The sequence below is a fragment of the Chanodichthys erythropterus genome, chromosome 3 (genome assembly GCF_024489055.1).
Source record: "Chanodichthys erythropterus isolate Z2021 chromosome 3, ASM2448905v1, whole genome shotgun sequence".
Classification (NCBI taxonomy): Eukaryota; Metazoa; Chordata; class Actinopteri; order Cypriniformes; family Xenocyprididae; genus Chanodichthys; species Chanodichthys erythropterus.
Window position 1 is genome coordinate 71,116,132 of NC_090223.1, and position 21,240 is coordinate 71,137,371.

Sequence of the window (21,240 nt, forward strand, 5' to 3'; positions counted from 1 at the left end):
AGATTATACAAAACTCTGCTTTGCAAACTGCATCAAGCTTTTATTGAAACATTGCTTTTTGGAAACATAACAGATTGAAAAATGTAAGCGGCACAGCATTTTTTTTTTTTTTGTAATTTGTATTACAGCATCAAGCCCCATATTGTTCTTCAGTCCCACTGTGATTACTAGTAAATCATGCTGTTTAATAGCAACGGCGTCCTTCTATTTTTCTTGGTGCTTCATAGTGCACAGGTTCTCTGTTGGCACAGCCAACAGTTACAACAGAGTTGACCGTAGTACAGGAATCAATGACACACACTCCATCTCTTGTGTGGCTTCTGACCTGGTACACTGGGAAAGGTTGTATACTTTCGTAATTGTCTCCCACCATGTGTCTGCCAGTATTACAGATATTTATAATGCTGCCTACCAAACCCTGGATGAAAGTTATAGGACTGCCACAGAGATTTCTTTTTGAAAGGAGATTCATCCAATTATCTTCATTACCAGTGATGAATTTAGTTTTTATGATGTGTCTTTTCTTGAAATTAGCAAATGGATCAATGATACGGTGACTCTGAACATCGCTGAGAGCCAGTATGAAGAGGAGCAGAAGAAGGGCTGCAGATCTCATCCTGAGGAAAAACAGGAGAAAAGGATTAGTTCATTCAAATTTCCTGATAATTTACTCACCCCCATGTCATCCAAGATGTTCATGTCTTTCTTCAGTCGAAAAGAAATGAAAGTTTTTGATGAAAACATTCCAGGATTATTCTCCTTATAGTGGACTTCAATGGAGCCCAAATGGTTGGAGGTCAAAATTACAGTTTCAGTGCAGCTTCAAAGGGCTTTAAACAATACCAGACGAGGAATAAGAGTCTTATCTAAAAATAATAAAAATATATGTAAGTTTTAACCACAAATGCTCGTCTTGCACTGCTCTGTGATGCTCCACACATTACTTAATCACTAATAATAATATTAATAATTACCAATAATAATACTTGTACCTCAGTGAAGTTCAACATATGGAGAAAAAAAAAAATCCTAGCATGTTTTCTTCAAAAACCATAATTAACTTTTCGACTGTAGAAAGAAAGAGATCTTGGATGACTTGGATAATTTACAGTGAGTAAATTATCAGGAAATTTAAATTCTGAAGTGAACTATTATGAGAGAGAACACTGGCTGTGCAGTGCTGGGGAAGTCAGTCTAATAAGTCATCAACATTTTCAAAACATTTACTACTGTTTGAATGTCTAATTGACCAGCTGTCATAAAGCAGTATGACAATTCAATGGCAATGATGGTGTTAAATTATGAAAGCTTTACACTAAAAGGGGCAATGTGACATGAGAGATACAAACATTTGAGAGGCTGTGGGGATAGGCAGGGAAAGTTTGGGACTCATTTCTTGGTTTTTATGTTGAAAGGGTGATCGTTGTGAATATTTAGATATATTGACTTTGTTCATAAATTTTTTGTTTAGCTCACAGGCAGCATTTAAAAACAGCATGACCCCCTGTAGTGGGAAATCTACTAACCTTCTGATAAAAGTTGATATATTTCACATATTTACTAGACTGGGTAAACCCAGCCTAGCAACTCAGTCTGGAAACCCGTACATTCATTTCTACTGCTTCTGTTACACTTTTGCGGGAACCAATCACAGATTGGCTTATCCACCTTGCTCGCTATTGGCGGGTATAACACGATGAAGATAGAGAAGCGACGACAAGCAGCTTTTTGTTTACATTGAACATGGCAGCCGCCGAAGCGCAGCAACCAGTTGATGCCGCTGTCGATGCTGTTTTAAAAGATTTCAAAGGCAAGTTTTCTTTGAAAACGGAACAGAGACTTGCCCTGGAACAATTCATAAAAAAGAAGGATGTGTTTGCCTTACTACCGACCGGCTTTGGTAAAAGCCTAATTTACCAGCTAGCCCCACTGCAAAGTACGTCACCCGGATCATTGATCTGATTGGTTGAAGGACTATCCAATTGCGTGAATAATGCTCGTTGATCACGCCTCTTGTGCAGTAGAAAATACATAGCAGATTCTCCAGACCAATGTTCAATTTTAAATTGAGCTTGGTCTGGTGATAGCCAGACAACATATTTACAATATTTGGAGGGGACTTACATGTTTAAAAAGTTGTTGAGTGTTAGTTTATTACGTTTATATTGAAATTTTGAACTTAATTTGAACATTTTTCATTATTTTACCATGTCAGCGAGAAACTTACGGCTTATATATTATTCTCTCATGGCATGCATTTAAAGATGCAGCGTTTTGACTGAACCACATCTACTTCTGCCACACGAGAGATGAGATGAGAACACATTTTTACAATTTTCTGGGTCTTGAAAGAGTGTTTTTGCAATATATTTCCTTCTTCCTTTTCTGCAAAATGCTCACTCTGTCCGGATGCATTTAAATCTGCACTAAGGATGCATTTCTGTCATAAATCACACATGCGCACTTCAATAAGCTGACAGAAAAAGCATGTTAATGCGTTTACATGCTGTGCGAAATCGGGATCGCACATATCTGTTCCGTATATATATAGATATATCTGATTTCGCACAGATCTGTTCCGACTGGGGCCAAGCACATATCGATGATGAGCAAGACTCTAGACTGCGACCAAAATGGTTGCAAATGCGATCTTTTTTTTTTTTTTTTTTTTTTAATGTGTGAGTTAAAATTTCACATGGTCACACTGGTGCCAGTGCATAATGTTCAGGTTGTTTTGGTACCTGGCTGGCACATGGTGTAATCTACTGTGTGTTTTTTCTTGATAATGTTCGGGGCTCAGACTCGCTCACCCAGTTTAAATCTAGATTAAAAGACGCATCTCTTTAGCAAAGCATTCACATAATGCATCTCATATCAGATCAATTGCACATGACTATCTTTGCTTAAAGTTATGAACAGCAGCTACGCTAATTATTCTCCATTTGCTTTTCTGTTTTACCTCGGGACGCCCGCCCCGAGGTAACTAGAGAGTTCATCAGCTTCAGTTTGGATCCAGCCTCTTAAAAGGTTTAGTTCACCCAAAAATGAAAATTCTGTCATTTATTACTCACCCTCATATTGTTCCACACCTGTAGGACCTTCGTTCATCTTCAGAACACAAATTAAGATATTTTTGGTGAAATCCGATGACTCCGTGAGACCTTCATGGCCAGCAATGACATTTCCTCTCTCAAGATCCATTAATGTACTAAAAACATATTTAAATCAGTTCATGTGAGTACAGTGGTTCAATATTAATATTATAAAGCGACGAGAATTTTTTGGTGAGGCAAAAAAACAAAATAACGACTTATATAGTGATGGCTGATTTCAAAACACTGCTTCAGAAAGCATCGGAGCACAGATGAATCAATGTATCGAATCTGCTGTTCGGAGTGACAAAGTCACGTGATTTCAGCAGTTTGGCGAGTTTGACACTCGATCCGATTCATGATTCGACACACTGATTCATAATGCCCTGAAGCTTCCTGAAGCAGTGTTTTGAAATCGGCCATCACTATATAAGTCGTTATTTTGTTTTGTTTTTTTGGCACACCAAAAATATTCTTGTTGCTTTATAATATTAATATTGAACACTGTACTCACATGAACTGATTTAAATATGTTTTTAGTACCTTTTAATGGATCTTGAGAGAGGAAGTGTCATTGCTCCCTATGGAGGCCTCACTGAGTCATCGGATTTCAACAAAAATATCTTAATTTTTGTTCTGAAGATTAATGAAGGTCTTACGGGTGTGGAACGACATGAGGGTAAGTAATAAATGACAGAATTTTCATTTTTGAGTGAACTAACCCTTTAAGAAGACCTCAGATGACCAACACCGGCACCAACTCCTGTGAGGACTTCAGAAGACACAATCATCTGGATCAACATGCACATTCCCAAATTCTATATATCCTAATTACTGTTAATATGTAATGGATTATTTTCAGGAGCTCATTGCTTCTACCTTCAATTAAACTGCTAACAGTGATTGTAAATTAATTATCTAAATTATTACATTATTTGCTAACTGCATTCTTTAAATTGTGATGTTGACATGCATTCTCTGTTTATAGATTTATAGATATTTATAGATATATATAGATTTATAGTTTATAAATTTATAGAAATAAATGTGAATCGAATTGAATTGAAAAGACAAACAACAACCAGGAAAAAAATATTTTCTCGCACATTTTTTTGTTATCAACAGCATCTACTGTTAAGACAACGGCAACATAAAGTGGAAGTACCAATATTTTTATATTGTTTCTAAAGGTTTAAATTAGTAAAAAGTAATTAAATTAGTTTTAATTTAATATCACTGTTTAAATGCATTGAGCATTTTCTTTATAACAGTATTTTAGCCAAATTTCTAGGAAAATGCTTAACGTGTTGGCTAATTAATTGCGTTCATGTGGGCTCATCTGCTTGTCTGTACCCTACATATGCTTTATTTACAAATTTGCTCCTCAAATATCCTCAAGTAGCTTACATTAAGCCAGCATTTTCACATTAAGCGCTTATAATGTCCTGCTTCGTTGGACGCGTTTGCCGCCAATATAGCATTCTCTTGCACATGCGGCAGTATAAGTGAGAATGGGTTGACTTTCTAATGGGAACAAGAGTGGAGCCATCTCGCCCGTCACCATGTTGGGACAGGTGTTCTGCAATAAGCGATTCAGTTTTAAAATCAAGTCATCTGTTATCATGGTTTTAGAGATGGCTCTGGAAAATGTGGGAGAAACAATCATTTTACAAAAAAAAATAAAAAATTTCTTCGACTTTAATCTGTCCATTTTTAATTTTGGTTTATAAAGATGCAAAATGTAATAAACAAAAATCTGAAAATAAGTCAGTATTTATTTTGTGCGCACTAAATTTGTGTATTCAGTTTTGACTTCAATTTTGGTATTCACCATAGCATTTAAAAATACAATAATCGTTCATTTTTTGTTTTTCTCAACGGGGTTAAAAACCAAAAAAGGAATGGACGCAAAAGTACACGGACCAAAGACATCAACGTTTTCCAAATTATAGATTATTGAGGTAGTCTGAATGACTAATTGTCCAGATGGTTATAAGGAAGTCCTGAATAAGTAGGATCCTCCAGACTGAGATCAGACACTAGTTGCTTAACATACATTTTATTGTCATGTTCTTGAATGTTAAGAACAGTATGCATTAAATTGTTAATACTTCAAATAAAAGGAGCTAGTTAATTTTGATCAAATTAATATCTACTGTTGAAAGATACATTTGAACTGCATCTATTAATTAGTCATGTATGGAAACTGTGTGACCCCTAAAGTTAGTTTTTCTTTTTGTGGCTGTAGGAAGTCTGTTCTACTCAAGTTCACACAGATGTAAACAAACACATTATCTGTCATCATAATGTCTTAATTTTAACACTAGGATTATTATTACATAAGCAAAAATAATATACTTTACACTCAATGTATTGCACCAAAGGGGCTGTAAAAAACTGATGCACATTAATGACTTTTATTATAAAAAGATTGTAAGTGGTTCACTAATTTGAACAGAATGCAGGTTTACCTTTGTGCTGTTCTTGAACTGGTGTAAATGAGAGCGTTTTGTTGGGTCTGATCTGAAGTTCAGAGTCAAGTCAAGTCAAGTCAAATTTATTTATATAGCGCTTTTACAATTGGTAATTGTTTCAAAGCAGCTTTACATATTAGAAGCACAGAAAAAAGGGAAGTGGTTAAAAATAAGCTGTACAAACAAGCGTGGTAATATGTAACATATACAAGATGGTGGTACATTAAGCCAATGTCGGCTGACTCCCAGGGGTGGAAAAAACCCCCTAGGAGAAAAACCCAGCGTGCTAACACTGGGAAAAAAGTCCTAGGAGGGAAAAAACCCCTTGGAAGATATATATAATATATGTAAATGGATATGGAGATCAAAATCTGAATTATACATTTTATTATAGAGATTAAAAATAGATTATCTATAAAAATATGTAAGCGGATACGGGGATTAAAAATCAGAATTATAGATGCAGCCAAAACTGGATCTGTAGGCCCATTGTCTCCTGGGCTACATTGTAGGCAGGTCCAGACACAGGTTCTCCATCTGATCTGGATACGGCCTGGATCCAGCACCCGGCAAACCTCAGGATAAGCAGAGAGACAGATATTAGCGTAGATGCCATTCTTATTCTGATGTACAGGTATATCTAGTGTTATAGGAAATGTTCTCGGTTCCGGCCGACCTAAGTATTGCAGCGTAACAATCCTTTAACGGATTTGAAAAATGTTAGTGTATTGATAATGCGTTATGCGTATGCAAGAGCAAAGAGATGTGTTTTTAGTCTAGATTTAAACTGACAGAGTGTGTCTGCTTCCCGAACAATGCTAGGAAGATTGTTCCAGAGTTTAGGTGCTAAATAGGAAAAGGATCTGCCGCCTTCAGTTGATTTTGATATTCTGGGTATTATCAACTGGCCTGAGTTCTGAGATCGCAATAAACGTGAAGGACTATAATGCATTAAGAGCTCGCTTAGGTACTGGGGAGCTAAACCATTTAAAGCTTTATAAGTAAGTAGCAAGATTTTAAAATCTATACGATGTTTAATAGGGAGCCAATGTAATGTTGACAGAACTGGGCTAATATGGTCATACTTTCTGGTTCTAGTAAGAACTCTAGCTGCCGCATTTTGGACCAACTGTAGTCTGTTTAAAAGCCGAGCAGAACAACCACCCAGTAGAGCGTTACAATAATCTAGTCTTGAGGTCATGAATGCATGAACCAGCTGTTCCGCATTTGTCATTGAGAGCATATGTCGTAATTTAGATATATTTTTTAGATGGAAGAATGCGGTTTTACAGATACTAGAAACATGACTTTCAAATGAAAGATTGGTATCAAAGAGCACACCCAGGTTCCTAACTGAGGACGAAGGTTTAATGGAGCACCCGTCAAGTGTTAGAGAGTATTCAAGGTTTTTTCGTGAGGAAGTTTTTGGTCCAAAGATTAGGATATCAGTTTTTTCTGAATTTAATAATAAGAAATTTCTTGTCATCCAGTTTTTAATGTCAGCTATGCATTCTGTTAGTTTTGTGAATTTGTAGGTTTCGTCAGGGCGCGAGGAAATATAGAGCTGAGTATCGTCAGCGTAGCAGTGAAAACTAACACCATGCTTCCTAATTATCTGTCCTAAGGGCAGCATGTACAGAGTGAAAAGTAACGGTCCTAGTACTGAGCCTTGTGGTACTCCATATTGAACCTGTGATCGATACGACATCTCTTCATTTACTACTACAGACTGATAACGGTCAGATAAGTACGATTTGAACCATGCCAAAGCAGTTCCACTAATGCCAATATAGTTTTCAAGTCTTTTTAAAAGAATGTTGTGATCGATAGTGTCAAAAGCAGCACTGAGATCTAATAACACTAATAGAGAAATACAGCCACGATCGGATGATAAGAGTAGATCGTTTGTAACTCTAACGAGAGCAGTCTCAGTACTATGGTATGGTCTAAATCCTGACTGGAAATCCTCACAGATTCCATTTCTTTCTAAAAAGGAGCACAGTTGTGTTGGAACTGCCTTTTCTAGTATCTTTGACAGAAAAGGTAGATTCGAGATTGGCCTGTAATTTACTAAATCTCTCGGATCTAGTTGAGGTTTTTTAATAAGAGGTTTAATAATAGCCTGCTTAAAGGTTTTTGGCACGTATCCTAGTGTTAGAGATGAATTAATTATATCAAGAAGTGGACCTACGACCTCTGGAAGCATTTCTTTCAGTAGTTTAGTCGGAATTGGGTCTAACATACATGTCGTTGATTTTGATGATTTGATAAGTTTAGATAATTCTTCCTCTCCTAAAGCGGCGAATGATTCTAGTTTTACCTCAGGGACACTACAGTGCACTGTCTGAAGCGAAACTGTAGACGGTTGCATGTTTATAATTTTCTCTCTAATATTATCAATCTTGCAAGTAAAGAAGTTCATAAAGTCATTACTGCTGTGCTCTATGGAAACGTCAGCAGTTGAATCTCTGTTTCTAGTTAATTTAGCCACTGTGTCAAATAAATACCTAGGATTATGTTTGTTTTCTATTAAGAGATTTGAAAAATAAGTAGATCTAGCATTTCTTATAGCCGTTCTGTACTCAATCATTTTTTCTTTCCACGAAAGGCGAAAAACTTCTAGTTTTGTTTTCTTCCAACTACGTTCAGCTTTTCTCACAGCTCGTTTTAGAGCCCGAGTGTGCTCATCATACCACGGCGTTGGATTAGTTTCCTTAATCTTCTTTAGACGTAAAGGAGCGACTGCATCTAATGTGCTGGAAAAGAGAGAGCCAATAGTTTCTGTTGCAGCATCGAGTTCTTCTAAGTTGTCAGGTATACTAAGGCGATGAAACTGCTCGGGGAGATTATTTATAAAGCAATCTTTAGTGGTAGACGTGATGGTTCTACCATATTTATGGCTGGGTGGTGGTTTTGTAGCCTTGGCTAATTGTATTATACACGAGACTAAATAATGATCTGATATATCATCGCTCTGCTGTAGAATTTCAACAGCATCAATATCAATTCCATGCGACAGTATTAGATCTAGGGTATGATTACGACAATGAGTGGGTCCTGACACGTGTTGTCTAACTCCAATAGAGTTTAAAATGTCTGCAAATGCCAATCCAAATGCGTCTTTGTTATTATCTACATGGATATTAAAATCACCAACAACAAGGACTTTATCCGCAGCTAGTACTAACTCTGATAGAAAATCAGCAAATTCTTTGATAAAGTCAGTATGGTGCCCTGGTGGCCTGTATACAGTAGCCAGCACAAATGTCAACTTACATAATGTTACATAAAGCACCATCACTTCAAAGGAATTATATTTGAAATTCTTTTGAATGATTCTGAATATATTACTATAAGTACTATTACTAAGAGTCAGTGGTGCCTGAGATGCTCGCTGGACTCTGATAGTTATTGGAGGCAGGTGTGAAAACGCATCTTGTTTCTTGGAAATGTATTGCACATGTAACACTTTTTATTCAATATGAGTGTTGCTGCATCTATTAATAATATAGGTGGTTTAAAGGCAAAAGTGCACATCACACTAAACAATGAGCTCTTCACACTCAGTCCATGTGGTTCACACTTGTGTTTAACTAGCAAACAGAGCCAAAGTGCTTGAGCACAAAAAAATGCACAAACTCATCAGGGGTGAAAAAGTGACAAAGATGTAACCCACAATTTCAGTTTTTTTATTTATTTGCCTCAAACTGTTAATATCTTTTGTATATACTGCCCAGCCAGCAATGACAAGTGGGGCCCAGATGGGTTAACTACGGGTTCCATGGGTACTGTGTGGGCATGGGCTTTGGCTGGGTGAAATCAGCGGGTCCCATGTAGGTTTTGTAGTACGAGTCCCACATAGGAAGCCCATATGAGCTGATTACATGGGCCCCATAAGGGACAGGCATGGGTTTGATCTGGGAACACATATATGGGTCTTGAATGGCATATTTATGGGCCAAGTGGGCATGGGTTTGAACTGGGAACACATATATGGGTCTTGAATGGCATATTTATGGGCCAAGTGGGCATGGGTTTGATCTGGGAACACATATATGGGTCTTGCATGGCATATTTATGGGCCAAGTGGGCATGGGTTTGAACTGGGAAAACATATATGGGTCTTGAATGGCATATTTATGGGCCAAGTGGGCATGGGTTTGATCTGGGAACACATATATGGGTCTTGAATGGCATATTTATGGGCCAAGTGGGCATGGGTTTGATCTGGGAACACATATATGGGTCTTGCATGGCATATTTATAGGCCAAGTGGGCATGGGTTTGATCTGGGAACACATATATGGGTCTTGCATGGCATATTTATGGGCCAAGTGGTCATGGGTTTGAACTGGGAACACATATATGGGTCTTGCATGACATATTTATGGGCCAAGTGGGCATGGGTTTGAACTGGGAACACATATATGGGTCTTGCATGGCATATTTATGGGCCAAGTGGTCATGGGTTTGAACTGGGAACACATATATGGGTCTTGCATGGCATATTTATGGGCCAAGTGGTCATGGGTTTGAACTGGGAATGCACATATGGGTCTTGCATGACATATTTATGGGCCAAGTGGGCATGGGTTTGAACTGGGAACACATATCGTCGCTGTCCGATGAAAACCACGTATGTCCATTTTGCCGATTTTGAGATTTTTCGACGGATTGAATGTCCAGGTTCATTTCCGTATACAGTATGCTTCACATATCTAAATGGCCAATGAAAAGTTGTGAAATCATGTCATCTGATTTTCACGTATATCCATTTGGTGTCAAAGCTGTCAATCACGCCGCATATCTCCCGCCCTGTGGAAGCATCTCGCCGGTCTCATGAAGTTTCATCGAAGCTCAGCACTGGATAGCCGAATAACACTGTGAGGTAAAGTATCGGCAAATGTTTGTTTGTTCTCAACGTACGTCTAGGAGTGACAAAATTACGGTAGGACTGTGCAAACAAAGTATCTGTCTAGCATTACCATGTCAGTGTATTGATTCATTGTCCCTTCATAGTTTGCAAGAGACATTTAATAAATTTATAATTAATATTAAATAAACTAAGCGTATTTAATAAACTAAGACGTAGGCTATTTAATAAACTGAGCGTATTCATCTGTCAATATGAAACGCGACTTGGCCATTCTAATTAATGATCGGAAGAACACGTATCGACCACCGTTACTGTAAAATATGCACGTATGTCCATTTAAACTCAATTTTGGTCAAATGTGAGTTATATCATTACACTGGCAAGAATATGGTTACATGTAAAGATGCCGTACCAAGTATGACAACGCTACATTCAACTGCTTTTGAAATACGGCGTTTTTTTCACTTCCTGAAAAGTAACCGTTTTGGACATACGTGAGTTTCATCGGGCAGCGACGATATATGGGTCTTGAATGGCATATTTATGGGCCAAGTGGGCATGGGTTTGAACTGGGAAAACATATATGGGTCTTGAATGGCATATTTATGGGCCAAGTGGGCATGGGTTTGAACTGGGAAAACATATATGGGTCTTGAATGGCATATTTATGGGCCAAGTGGGCATGGGTTTGAACTGGGAAAACATATATGGGTCTTGAATGGCATATTTATGGGCCAAGTGGGCATGGGTTTGAACTGGGAACACATATATGGGTCTTGAATGGCATATTTATGGGCCAAGTGGACATGGGTTTGATCTGGGAACACATATATGGGTCTTGCATGACATATTTATGGGCCAAGTGGACATGGGTTTGATCTGGGAACACATATATGGGTCTTGAATGGCATATTTATGGGCCAAGTGGACATGGGTTTGATCTGGGAACACATATATGGGTCTTGCATGACATATTTATGGGCCAAGTGGGCATGGGTTTGAACTGGGAACACATATATGGGTCTTGCATGACATATTTATGGGCCAAGTGGGCATGGGTTTGATCTGGGAACACATATATGGGTCTTGAATGGCATATTTATGGGCCAAGTGGGCATGGGTTTGAACTGGGAACACATATATGGGTCTTGCATGACATATTTATGGGCCAAGTGGACATGGGTTTGATCTGGGAACACATATATGGGTCTTGCATGACATATTTATGGGCCAAGTGGGCATGGGTTTGATCTGGGAACACATATATGGGTCTTGCATGACATATTTATGGGCCAAGTGGACATGGGTTTGAACTGGGAACACATATATGGGTCTTGCATGACATATTTATGGGCCAAGTGGGCATGGGTTTGATCTGGGAACACATATATGGGTCTTGAATGGCATATTTATGGGCCAAGTGGGCATGGGTTTGATCTGGGAACACATATATGGGTCTTGCATGACATATTTATGGGCCAAGTGGGCATGGGTTTGAACTGGGAACACATATATGGGTCTTGCATGACATATTTATGGGCCAAGTGGGCATGGGTTTGATCTGGGAACACATATATGGGTCTTGCATGACATATTTATGGGCCAAGTGGGCATGGGTTTGAACTGGGAACACATATATGGGTCTTGAATGGCATATTTATGGGCCAAGTGGACATGGGTTTGATCTGGGAACACATATATGGGTCTTGCATGACATATTTATGGGCCAAGTGGGCATGGGTTTGAACTGGGAACACATATATGGGTCTTGCATGACATATTTATGGGCCAAGTGGGCATGGGTTTGATCTGGGAACACATATATGGGTCTTGAATGGCATATTTATGGGCCAAGTGGGCATGGGTTTGAACTGGGAACACATATATGGGTCTTGCATGACATATTTATGGGCCAAGTGGGCATGGGTTTGATCTGGGAACACATATATGGGTCTTGCATGACATATTTATGGGCCAAGTGGACATGGGTTTGAACTGGGAACACATATATGGGTCTTGCATGACATATTTATGGGCCAAGTGGGCATGGGTTTGATCTGGGAACACATATATGGGTCTTGAATGGCATATTTATGGGCCAAGTGGGCATGGGTTTGATCTGGGAACACATATATGGGTCTTGCATGACATATTTATGGGCCAAGTGGGCATGGGTTTGAACTGGGAACACATATATGGGTCTTGAATGGCATATTTATGGGCCAAGTGGACATGGGTTTGAACTGCGTACATATAAACCGGTCCTGCATGGCATATTTATGGGCCGAATGGGCATGGGTTTGATCTGGGAACACATATATGGGTCCTGCATGACATATTTTTTGGCCAAGTGGCCATGGGTTTGGGTGATTGGTTCAGGTCCAGCAATATTATGTAATGCTCATCTACAAACAAGCATCAAAAATAAAATAAAATAAGTTTAACTTAGGATATCAAGGGGAGCCTTATCATTCAAGCTCCTCTTGGCAAAGCAAAATCTGCTCGTCACAACATGGCAGACAGAGCATCATTCTGCTTGCTTCGATGCTGGACAGGACAAGAGGAAAAAAGAAATAAAGGAAAAAAGGACTTGCAGGAGGCCTCATCATCAATCTGTCTGCCACTTCTGTGTTGTTAGATGTCCTTGGACCAAGGAGTAGCATGTGTTTCTATCAAGGTGTAGCTCATACACCAACAATGGCTGATGTGTTGGCTGTAAAAGGTACAGTAGATCTGTTTGGTTAGGCTATCTGAAGATCTTCAGGATGCATTGACATATACATGGTTTATGGTTTAAGACGGTAAAGGGAGGGGCTGAGGTAGTTAAAGAAGTAGGCCTGTAAGGACAGAGGCCCTTTCAATTTAAGTAAAAGAATAAAGCTGCAGAAAGCCTTCCGACAGTGCATGGAGCATTCACATAAACACTTTCATTGGTGCAGTGACCCAGATTGGGACAGATTTATGGGGATAAGTGTAAAGGAGACAGCATTGCTACTGCTGGCATTTGAATATTTACAATATTTATATTGTATGAATATTTTGCTAACTTAACATAAGTTGCTTATAACATATAGTTGCCTGTAGAATGTTGGGTAAATCCCTCCCTGATGCCTCATAGGACCCATTTTGCTACCCAACTGGCTTTTGGTCAGTTTGCACATCCATCTACCACGCCGGATACCCAGATTCAAGACCCGCTTGGGGAGTGGTTTCTGGTATCAGAGGTGGAAGTCATTAATTACAAATACTCAGATTACTGTAATTAAGTAGTTTTTTGGGGTACTTGTACTTTTATGAGTAGATTTTCAAGCCTGTACTTTTACTTGTAATATTCATTAATCCATGTAATCTATTAAGTTACTTTTAAAATCATAGTTGAGTACTGAGTACAATTTTAATTCATATCCAAACCTTTTATCTGCATTTTTGTAGCCAGTAAGGTGATTTGATAGCAAACAAGCCGATGAAAACTGGGTCATGAGGAGGGAAAACAAAACAAAACAAAAAAAGGACGTTAATGATTGATCTTTCATTGATTCTGAATGAAGAATTTAACCAGTTAAAAATGTATTCATGGATATTTAATCAATAGTCATGGCTCCTCATGTAATTTAGTTTTTTGTCTGCCGGAGACATTTGCTTAATAAGGAAATAAAAACTTAAATGAGAAAAAAATGAGGGAAAAACATTAGTTTTGCATCTTATCAATCATTAATGATTAATAGATTGTTGGCATGTTAACTTCTGGTAAAGGAAAACACACAATTTCCAGCCCTAGTCTGGAGAAGTGACGGTGACATCAGTGGTTAAAAGTAACTAATACTCTGAATATTTTCTTTTTAATATATTTTCTTAGTTTTTTTTAAAAAAATTTTTACAAACTGTACTTTTACTTGAGTATTTCTCTAACACCGGTACTTTTACTCGTAATTGAGTAATATTTTAGCAATGCACTTAATTGTACTTGACTACAGATTTTCAGTACTCTCCACCACTGCCTGTTATGCACAACAACACCTAATTAGGCTCATTCATAATGAAGCAAGCAAAGCAGTTAAGTCGTTTGTTAATTCTCTCACATATCCTTTAATTTACGAATTTTACTGTATTAAATTGTTATTTGGTCAGGCAGTTCGGACATCTCTGGGGCCTGTATGCAAAGGCCGTGTTTCGTGCTCAAAACGTTAACAGTCCATTCGGAATCGGAAAGCAAGCTGGCTGTGACTTGGAGGTGAAGCGCATATTTCTTCCGACCAACGCCGAATTTCCATAAAATTAAGGTAAGTTGAAATATTATGTTGCCATAAAAATAACACTGCAGATTGTACAGTAGTCTGTATTTTTGGTTTGTGCTGTTTAATCTGATGTAGAATCTAACCAAAAGGAAAAACAGCGGGTTTGGTTTAGCTATAGGGCTGGACAATAATTCAGTATCAATATTTCACAATATACTTTTATTCAATAACGGTGTTATGATATAAAATATATTCATCATTATTTCACTTCAAATTCATCTGAGTCAATATCAGATTCAGAGTTTGGTTCCATCCCGAACCCTTCTTCATGCTTTAAACATAAAAACATATTGCATAACACATACTTCAACATATTGCACTGTCCCCACCTTTTGCTCTAAGAATAAATTGGAACAAATCAAATCAAACTAAATGTGTAAGCAAACAGTCTCAAATGTTTTGGGCTTGTAAACATCATAATGTCGGTCTCCCTGTGCATCTTGCTGGCTTCTATCGTTAGTTGTAGTGTTGCAGTTACAACTGCACTAGCAGCTAATACAAAATGAAGGATAAATATTGACTAAGGTTGTGGAAATGGTTCACAGGCGCACGTGACCGTGGCGGGGAGAGGGCTGCAAGAGCCCTAAGAGAAAAAAGAACATTGACAACACAAACGCCATGACTGTTTTGGATGTATTTTTTGGAGAGATGTTTTGTTTTCTTTTTTTCAGACATTTAAAAAAAAAATGTTTTTTTATGTATTTACCGGTACGTTGTAAAATTTAAATTGTTAAAGATTATGTTTGTTGTTCAATGTATTATATAATGAGTGTATTTTGTATTGTATTTTTGGAGGGTTTTTTTCAGAGATTTTTTTTTAATATATTTTTTAGTTTACCATATGTTGTGACATTGTTTTTTAAAGATATTTTTTGTTGTTCAATTTAATATATTTCTTGCAGTTCAAAGCATCAAGTGTCTTGTATTTATCTTGTACTTACATTCATTCTTCGTTTTTAATTTTTCTTAGATTGTTTCCTTAAATGAATGGTTGGGCTTACCTTGCATGAATTGCCCAGTTAGGACCAACATAAGATCCTTACAGAGCCCACTTTAAGCCCATATGGGCATTCACGGTTGAATCCTGGTGCAAGCCCGCTTTAAACCCCTTTAGGCAGGTGGGGCCCAAATGGGTCTGACACAAATTGCCCGGTTAAGACCCACACAAGACCCTTACAGATCCCACTTAAAACCCACCTGGGCATCCATGGCTGGCCCCCATGTGGATCCCAGGTGCAAGCCCACTTTAAACCCCTTCAGACTGGTGGGCCCCAAATGGGTCTGACATGAATTGCCCAGTTAAGACCCACATAAGACCCTTACAGATCCCACTTAAAACCCATCTGGGCATCCACGGCTGGCCCCCATGTGGATCCCGGTTGCAAACCCACTTTAAACCCCTTTGGGCAGGTGGGGCCCAAATGGGTCTGACATGAATTGCCCAATTAAGACCCATGCAGTACCCTTACAGGTCCCACTTTTAGTACGTCTGGGCTTCCACGGCTTGCCCCAATGTGGATCCCGGGTGCAAGCCCATAATGGGGCCCACATTTGCCGCCCATGAAGCCCTCATCTGGGCCCCACATGTCATTGCTGGCTGGGTGGTGATGTGGTTTCTCCACTGCATGGATCTTCATGTGTATCTTCAGGTGGTTTTTAAAAGAGAAACTCTTTCCACACTGATCACACGTGTGCCGCTTCTCTGTTGTGGATCTTCTCATGTGTTTTCAGAGATGATGACTGACTGAATCTCTTGTTACACTGTGAACACTTGTAAGGTTTTTCTCCACTGTGGATCCTCTCGTGTGGTTTCAGATGTGATGAATCACTGAATCTTTTGTCACAGTGTGAACACTTGTAAGGTTTTTCTCCAGTGTGGATCCTCTCATGTTTTTTCAGATGTTCTGACTGACTGAATCTCTTGTCACAGTGTGAACACTTGTGAGGTTTTTCTCCAGTGTGAATTCTCTGGTGCACTTTTAATTGGTTTGCTGTAGTAAAAGTCTTCTCACACTCAAAGCACACGTACTCTCTCACACCAGTGTGTATTTTCTCGTGTTGATATAAATATGGCAGCTGAGAAAAACTTTTTCCACACATAGAACATGAATATGGCTTCTCTTTTGTATGAATTTTCAGATGTGTCTTCAGGTTTGATGCCCAGCGAAATGTTTTGCCGCATTCATTACATTCGAACAGCTTCTCTCTGGTATGAACTGCACTATGAATCTCAAGACTTTGTTTTGATGTAAAACTCTTCCCACATTGATCACATGTGAACGGCTTCTCTCCTGTATGAACTCTCATGTGAATCTCAAGATATTGTTTGGTTGAGAAACTCTTTCCACACTGAGTGCAGGTTGTAGATTTCTTGTCTCTTTTCTTTAGAAGTGTATTTTTAGTCTTTGAGCGACTCAAAGGTTTTTCTCCAGGTTTGTCATGACGATCCTCCTCCACTTCACTCAGTTCTTCACTCTCTTCCTTCACTTCACTGAGCTCTGAAATCACAACCAAAAAAGTTAATTTTCAGTATATTAAAGTAATTCAAAATGAGGATTATGAAGTGAAAGAAAATAAAAGTGAACCTTCATGTACTGAAGTAGATGACTGCTATGAAATATTCTGATCACTTTGATGCCCTTTTATATATTTATTATATGTCCCTGAAACAATTATTATATTTAAAACATTATAGACAAATCACCATGTTTCTGTAGTGAGAACTATTAAATATGTTGATGAATGACACAATTATTGCCATATCTTGACACCAACTTTTAGATTGATATTTAATTATTAAGGGTTGGTCACACTTTTTCTTTCACAGACTTCCACACATGTGAATGTGGGACACTGAAAACAAACTCAAGTGAATTTTGACCCTCAACCCTGTTATGAATTTTCCTCATCTTAAAACTGTGATGCCCAGGAAGTGACATCATCTGGGCTCTTTCTACAGCATGATGGGAGGACAAGAAAATAATCTCAATCCATCGTCTCAGTTTAACTTTGAATAACTTCTACATTTTATGAAAAATACAACTTTACATCAGCTTTTGCTTAAAGGTGGTAAAGAGGATCTTTTCGTCGACTGAGTTTTTGAAATGAGCGCATGCATAAGAACAACCCCCCTCCTTCACAGCTCATTTCGAGTGAATGCCTCCCAAAACGCGTACACGAGTATTGGAACACGAGTGTTTACCACCGGCATTCGCTGTGTTATTAACGACTAGCTAAAACATTCTAAGACTATGCTCAACATACAGCGATTGTTTCCTGCTCCTGAAGCAGATTTATATACTTTCACATGGAATTTGAACACCGACTGTAATCGCAGACTGAACGCAACTGGCTCTGACTGGACATAAGCGCACACACTTAGTGGATTCATTATGTCAGACTCACCGCAGGTAACTCATAATCTGCAGTTGTTACTCCTTTCTCCTGACAAAAACATTGCATGCGGCGACTGTGGAGTGTGGAAAGTTAATGGAGCGTGCAGCCGCACGTCTCTCACAAGGAACGTCACGGCAGTGATTGACAAGCCAGAGGGCCAATCGTTTATGCGATGATCGCGTAAACGATTGGCTGATGTTTTTAAGGCCCTACCTCGTGCACAGATGATGTATATTAATATTATTCCTTTCAGTGCACCTAATAAATTGTTTTTTATCAGTTAGTAAAGACAGTTAAGTAATATTGCAAAAATGTATAAAACAAAACATCCTCTGTACCACCTTTAAGTCAAGCTTAAAACCCTGTCAGCCATTCTGGAAAGTGAATTTACTTGATACAGTTTGGTGTTTACTGATATTACTGTTTTTTATTTTAATACATGTCTAAAATCTTGATTACATTGTTGGAAATTTTGAACCAGATATAAAATAAATGTAAAATAATCTGTATTCTGACCTGATGTTGACAATCAATTTGAACATTTTTCAAATCTCACTTTACTGACCATTTGTTGAAAATTAGTTTAACTGCATATTTAAATGTGTTGTTGAATTTTTCCAACATGAATGTTGTTCAGCATCATGAATGAATGAAGAATAAACACCAACCTCTTTGTTCTTCAGTGTGTTTCATTCTGCAGGGTTCTGGATCACTCATGTTCTCACTGTCCTCCTTAATAAACTCAGACTTTACTGGTTTCAGCTCTTCCTGATGCTCCTTTAATGGGAATATCCCAGCATTTATTGATGCATTCCAGTGGGAGGAGCTTCACTGATGATGTGAGTGATGTTGGAGGAGCTTCACTGATGATGAATCCCAGTGTGGGAGGAGCTGATCTGCCAAAATAAAAATATATCAGTTACGGGGTTTGTTTTATATATAAATGATAACAGAATATAATGTAATAAAATGATTCCAAATATGGATAATGGTAAGAAAAACAGTTAAAAGCACAAAGACAAAAATAATTGTACATATCTGTAGTCAACAAATCCCCTCAGTCTGTTGACAGCAATGAAATGAGCTTTAAGTGTCAATTTACAGGAGATCTGAAGACATCAGCATAATAAATGAGGTGAAAACAGGAACTATTGTCATGAAATAAAGAGTGTTTTCAGCAGATCTGTTAATATTGATGGTCCTCAGACTATCAACACTCATTCAACAAGACATTCACATCATCTCACTTTATTCTGAGTGTTTGCTGTTAGAAACTGATTGGAGTCAGGATATGTGAGAACATCCTATAAAGTGCTCTACTGAAAGACAATACTGTTATTTCTCACAACATGACGTGGATAAAACACAAATAACACAAAAACAAACACTAATGACACTCATCTTCATCAACCACTGCTGCTTAATAACTATGAATTAACTATGAAACATGGATTGATTTTATGATAAGATTCATTGTAATAAAGTAATTAGAGATTTAACATGTAACAGTTTTATGTGCAGAAACTGAAAACTCTCCACGTCTCAGACTCACAAATCCTGCTGGAAAGATCTCACTTACAGAAAAACTCTGAGATTTTAGATTTCTACTTAAACTATTTGCAATTTCTTTAAAGCTTTCATTCACTGTATGGACATCATTGCATAAGGAACTACTTTGTCACAACATGTTTTTTATTAATCTGGTCATTTATCTAAAACTATTATAAATGTTTTGTTTTTAATTTAGTATGATGTTGTTATTAAACAGTGTTTTGCGCGTTTTGAGCAAATCAATTGAGTGAATCAATGATTTAGTGGTGCACTCATAAAGAGAGCCATTTACTTCATTCCTGAATGAATCAGGTGTTTGAACGAATCGAATGAATGGAAAGGACTCAGTAACTTACTCATTTAGACATTTACTGCCACCTACTGGCAGTTTTAAATTCTTTTTTAAGTATAACTTAAATAAATAAATCACATTTCTATAATAATAATTAATAATTATCATTTACTCATCCTCATGTTGAATCAAATAAAATATGTAAAGCTACTTTTTGTAATGTCTCTTAGATGATCTTTTGGGGGTAATTTCTGAGTCAAATTTGACATGCGATTAAATTGCGATTAATTCGATTAATTAATCACCACATTGTGCAATTAATCAGATTAATTTATCTAAAACTAAATGTTTTGTTTTTATTTGGTGAAATGTTTAGCAGCAGTGGTTGTTGAAGATGAGTTCCATCAGTGTTTGTTTTTGTGTTATTAGTGTCACATTGTGAGAAATAACAGTATTGTCTTTAATTAAAGCAGTTTATAGGATTTTCTCATACATTGTGACTCCAAAAATCATTCTAACAGCAAACACTCAGAATAAAGTGAGATAATCTGCTAATGTTGATCTGCTAATGTCTTGAATGTCTTGTTGAATGAGTGTTGATAGTCTGAGGATCATCTATATTACCAGAGAAACTGCTGAAAACACTCTTTATTTCATGTCAATAGTTCCTGTTTTCACCTCATTTATTATGCTGATGTCTTCAGATCTGCTGTAAATTGACACTTAAAGCTCATTTCATTGCTGTCAACAGACTGAGGGGATTTGTGGACCTCAAATATGAACAATTATTTTTGTCTTTATGCTTTTAACTGTTGTTCTTACAGTTCTTTACTACTTTTCTAGATATCTGTCAATATTTTAATGGAGAAACAGAATAAAGTTCTGAATTAGCATCAGTTGCTTTACGATAGACTGATATAAATTCTTAATGCATTTAGTTTATGGGTGAAATACAAAAAGGGTTAATATAGCACAAAAAAATAATTAATTAAAAAAGGAAGAAAGAAAAATAAATAAAACTTTTCAGGCATATTTAGGAGAATCAGTTGATGACATTCAAACACTGTATTGAAGGATCACAGTGAAGCCCAAAATACTAATTGTCATTTACTTTAATTGTCATTTTAAATCTTTAGACTTTATACCACAATCCTTCAAACCACCAGTTTTCACCAATTTGTCAGCAAGAAGTTCTTATATAATGAAATCATTTATAATTTATAATGGTATGATCTCTTATTCTTATATATACTCTATTAAAAAC

At 37.5% G+C, this 21,240-nt stretch overlaps 1 protein-coding gene across 1 annotated transcript in view; it reads right to left on the minus strand.

The window, feature by feature from the left end:
- The window catches only part of LOC137006158 (zinc finger protein 585A-like), a 567,148-nt gene that overhangs the window by 51,370 nt on the left and 494,538 nt on the right, over window positions 1-21,240 (minus strand). Inside the window, exon 7 of the mRNA XM_067366698.1 lies at window positions 16,436-17,037. Coding sequence (XP_067222799.1) covers window positions 16,436-17,037 — 602 coding nt within the window. The remainder of the gene's footprint in view (window positions 1-16,435; window positions 17,038-21,240) is intronic.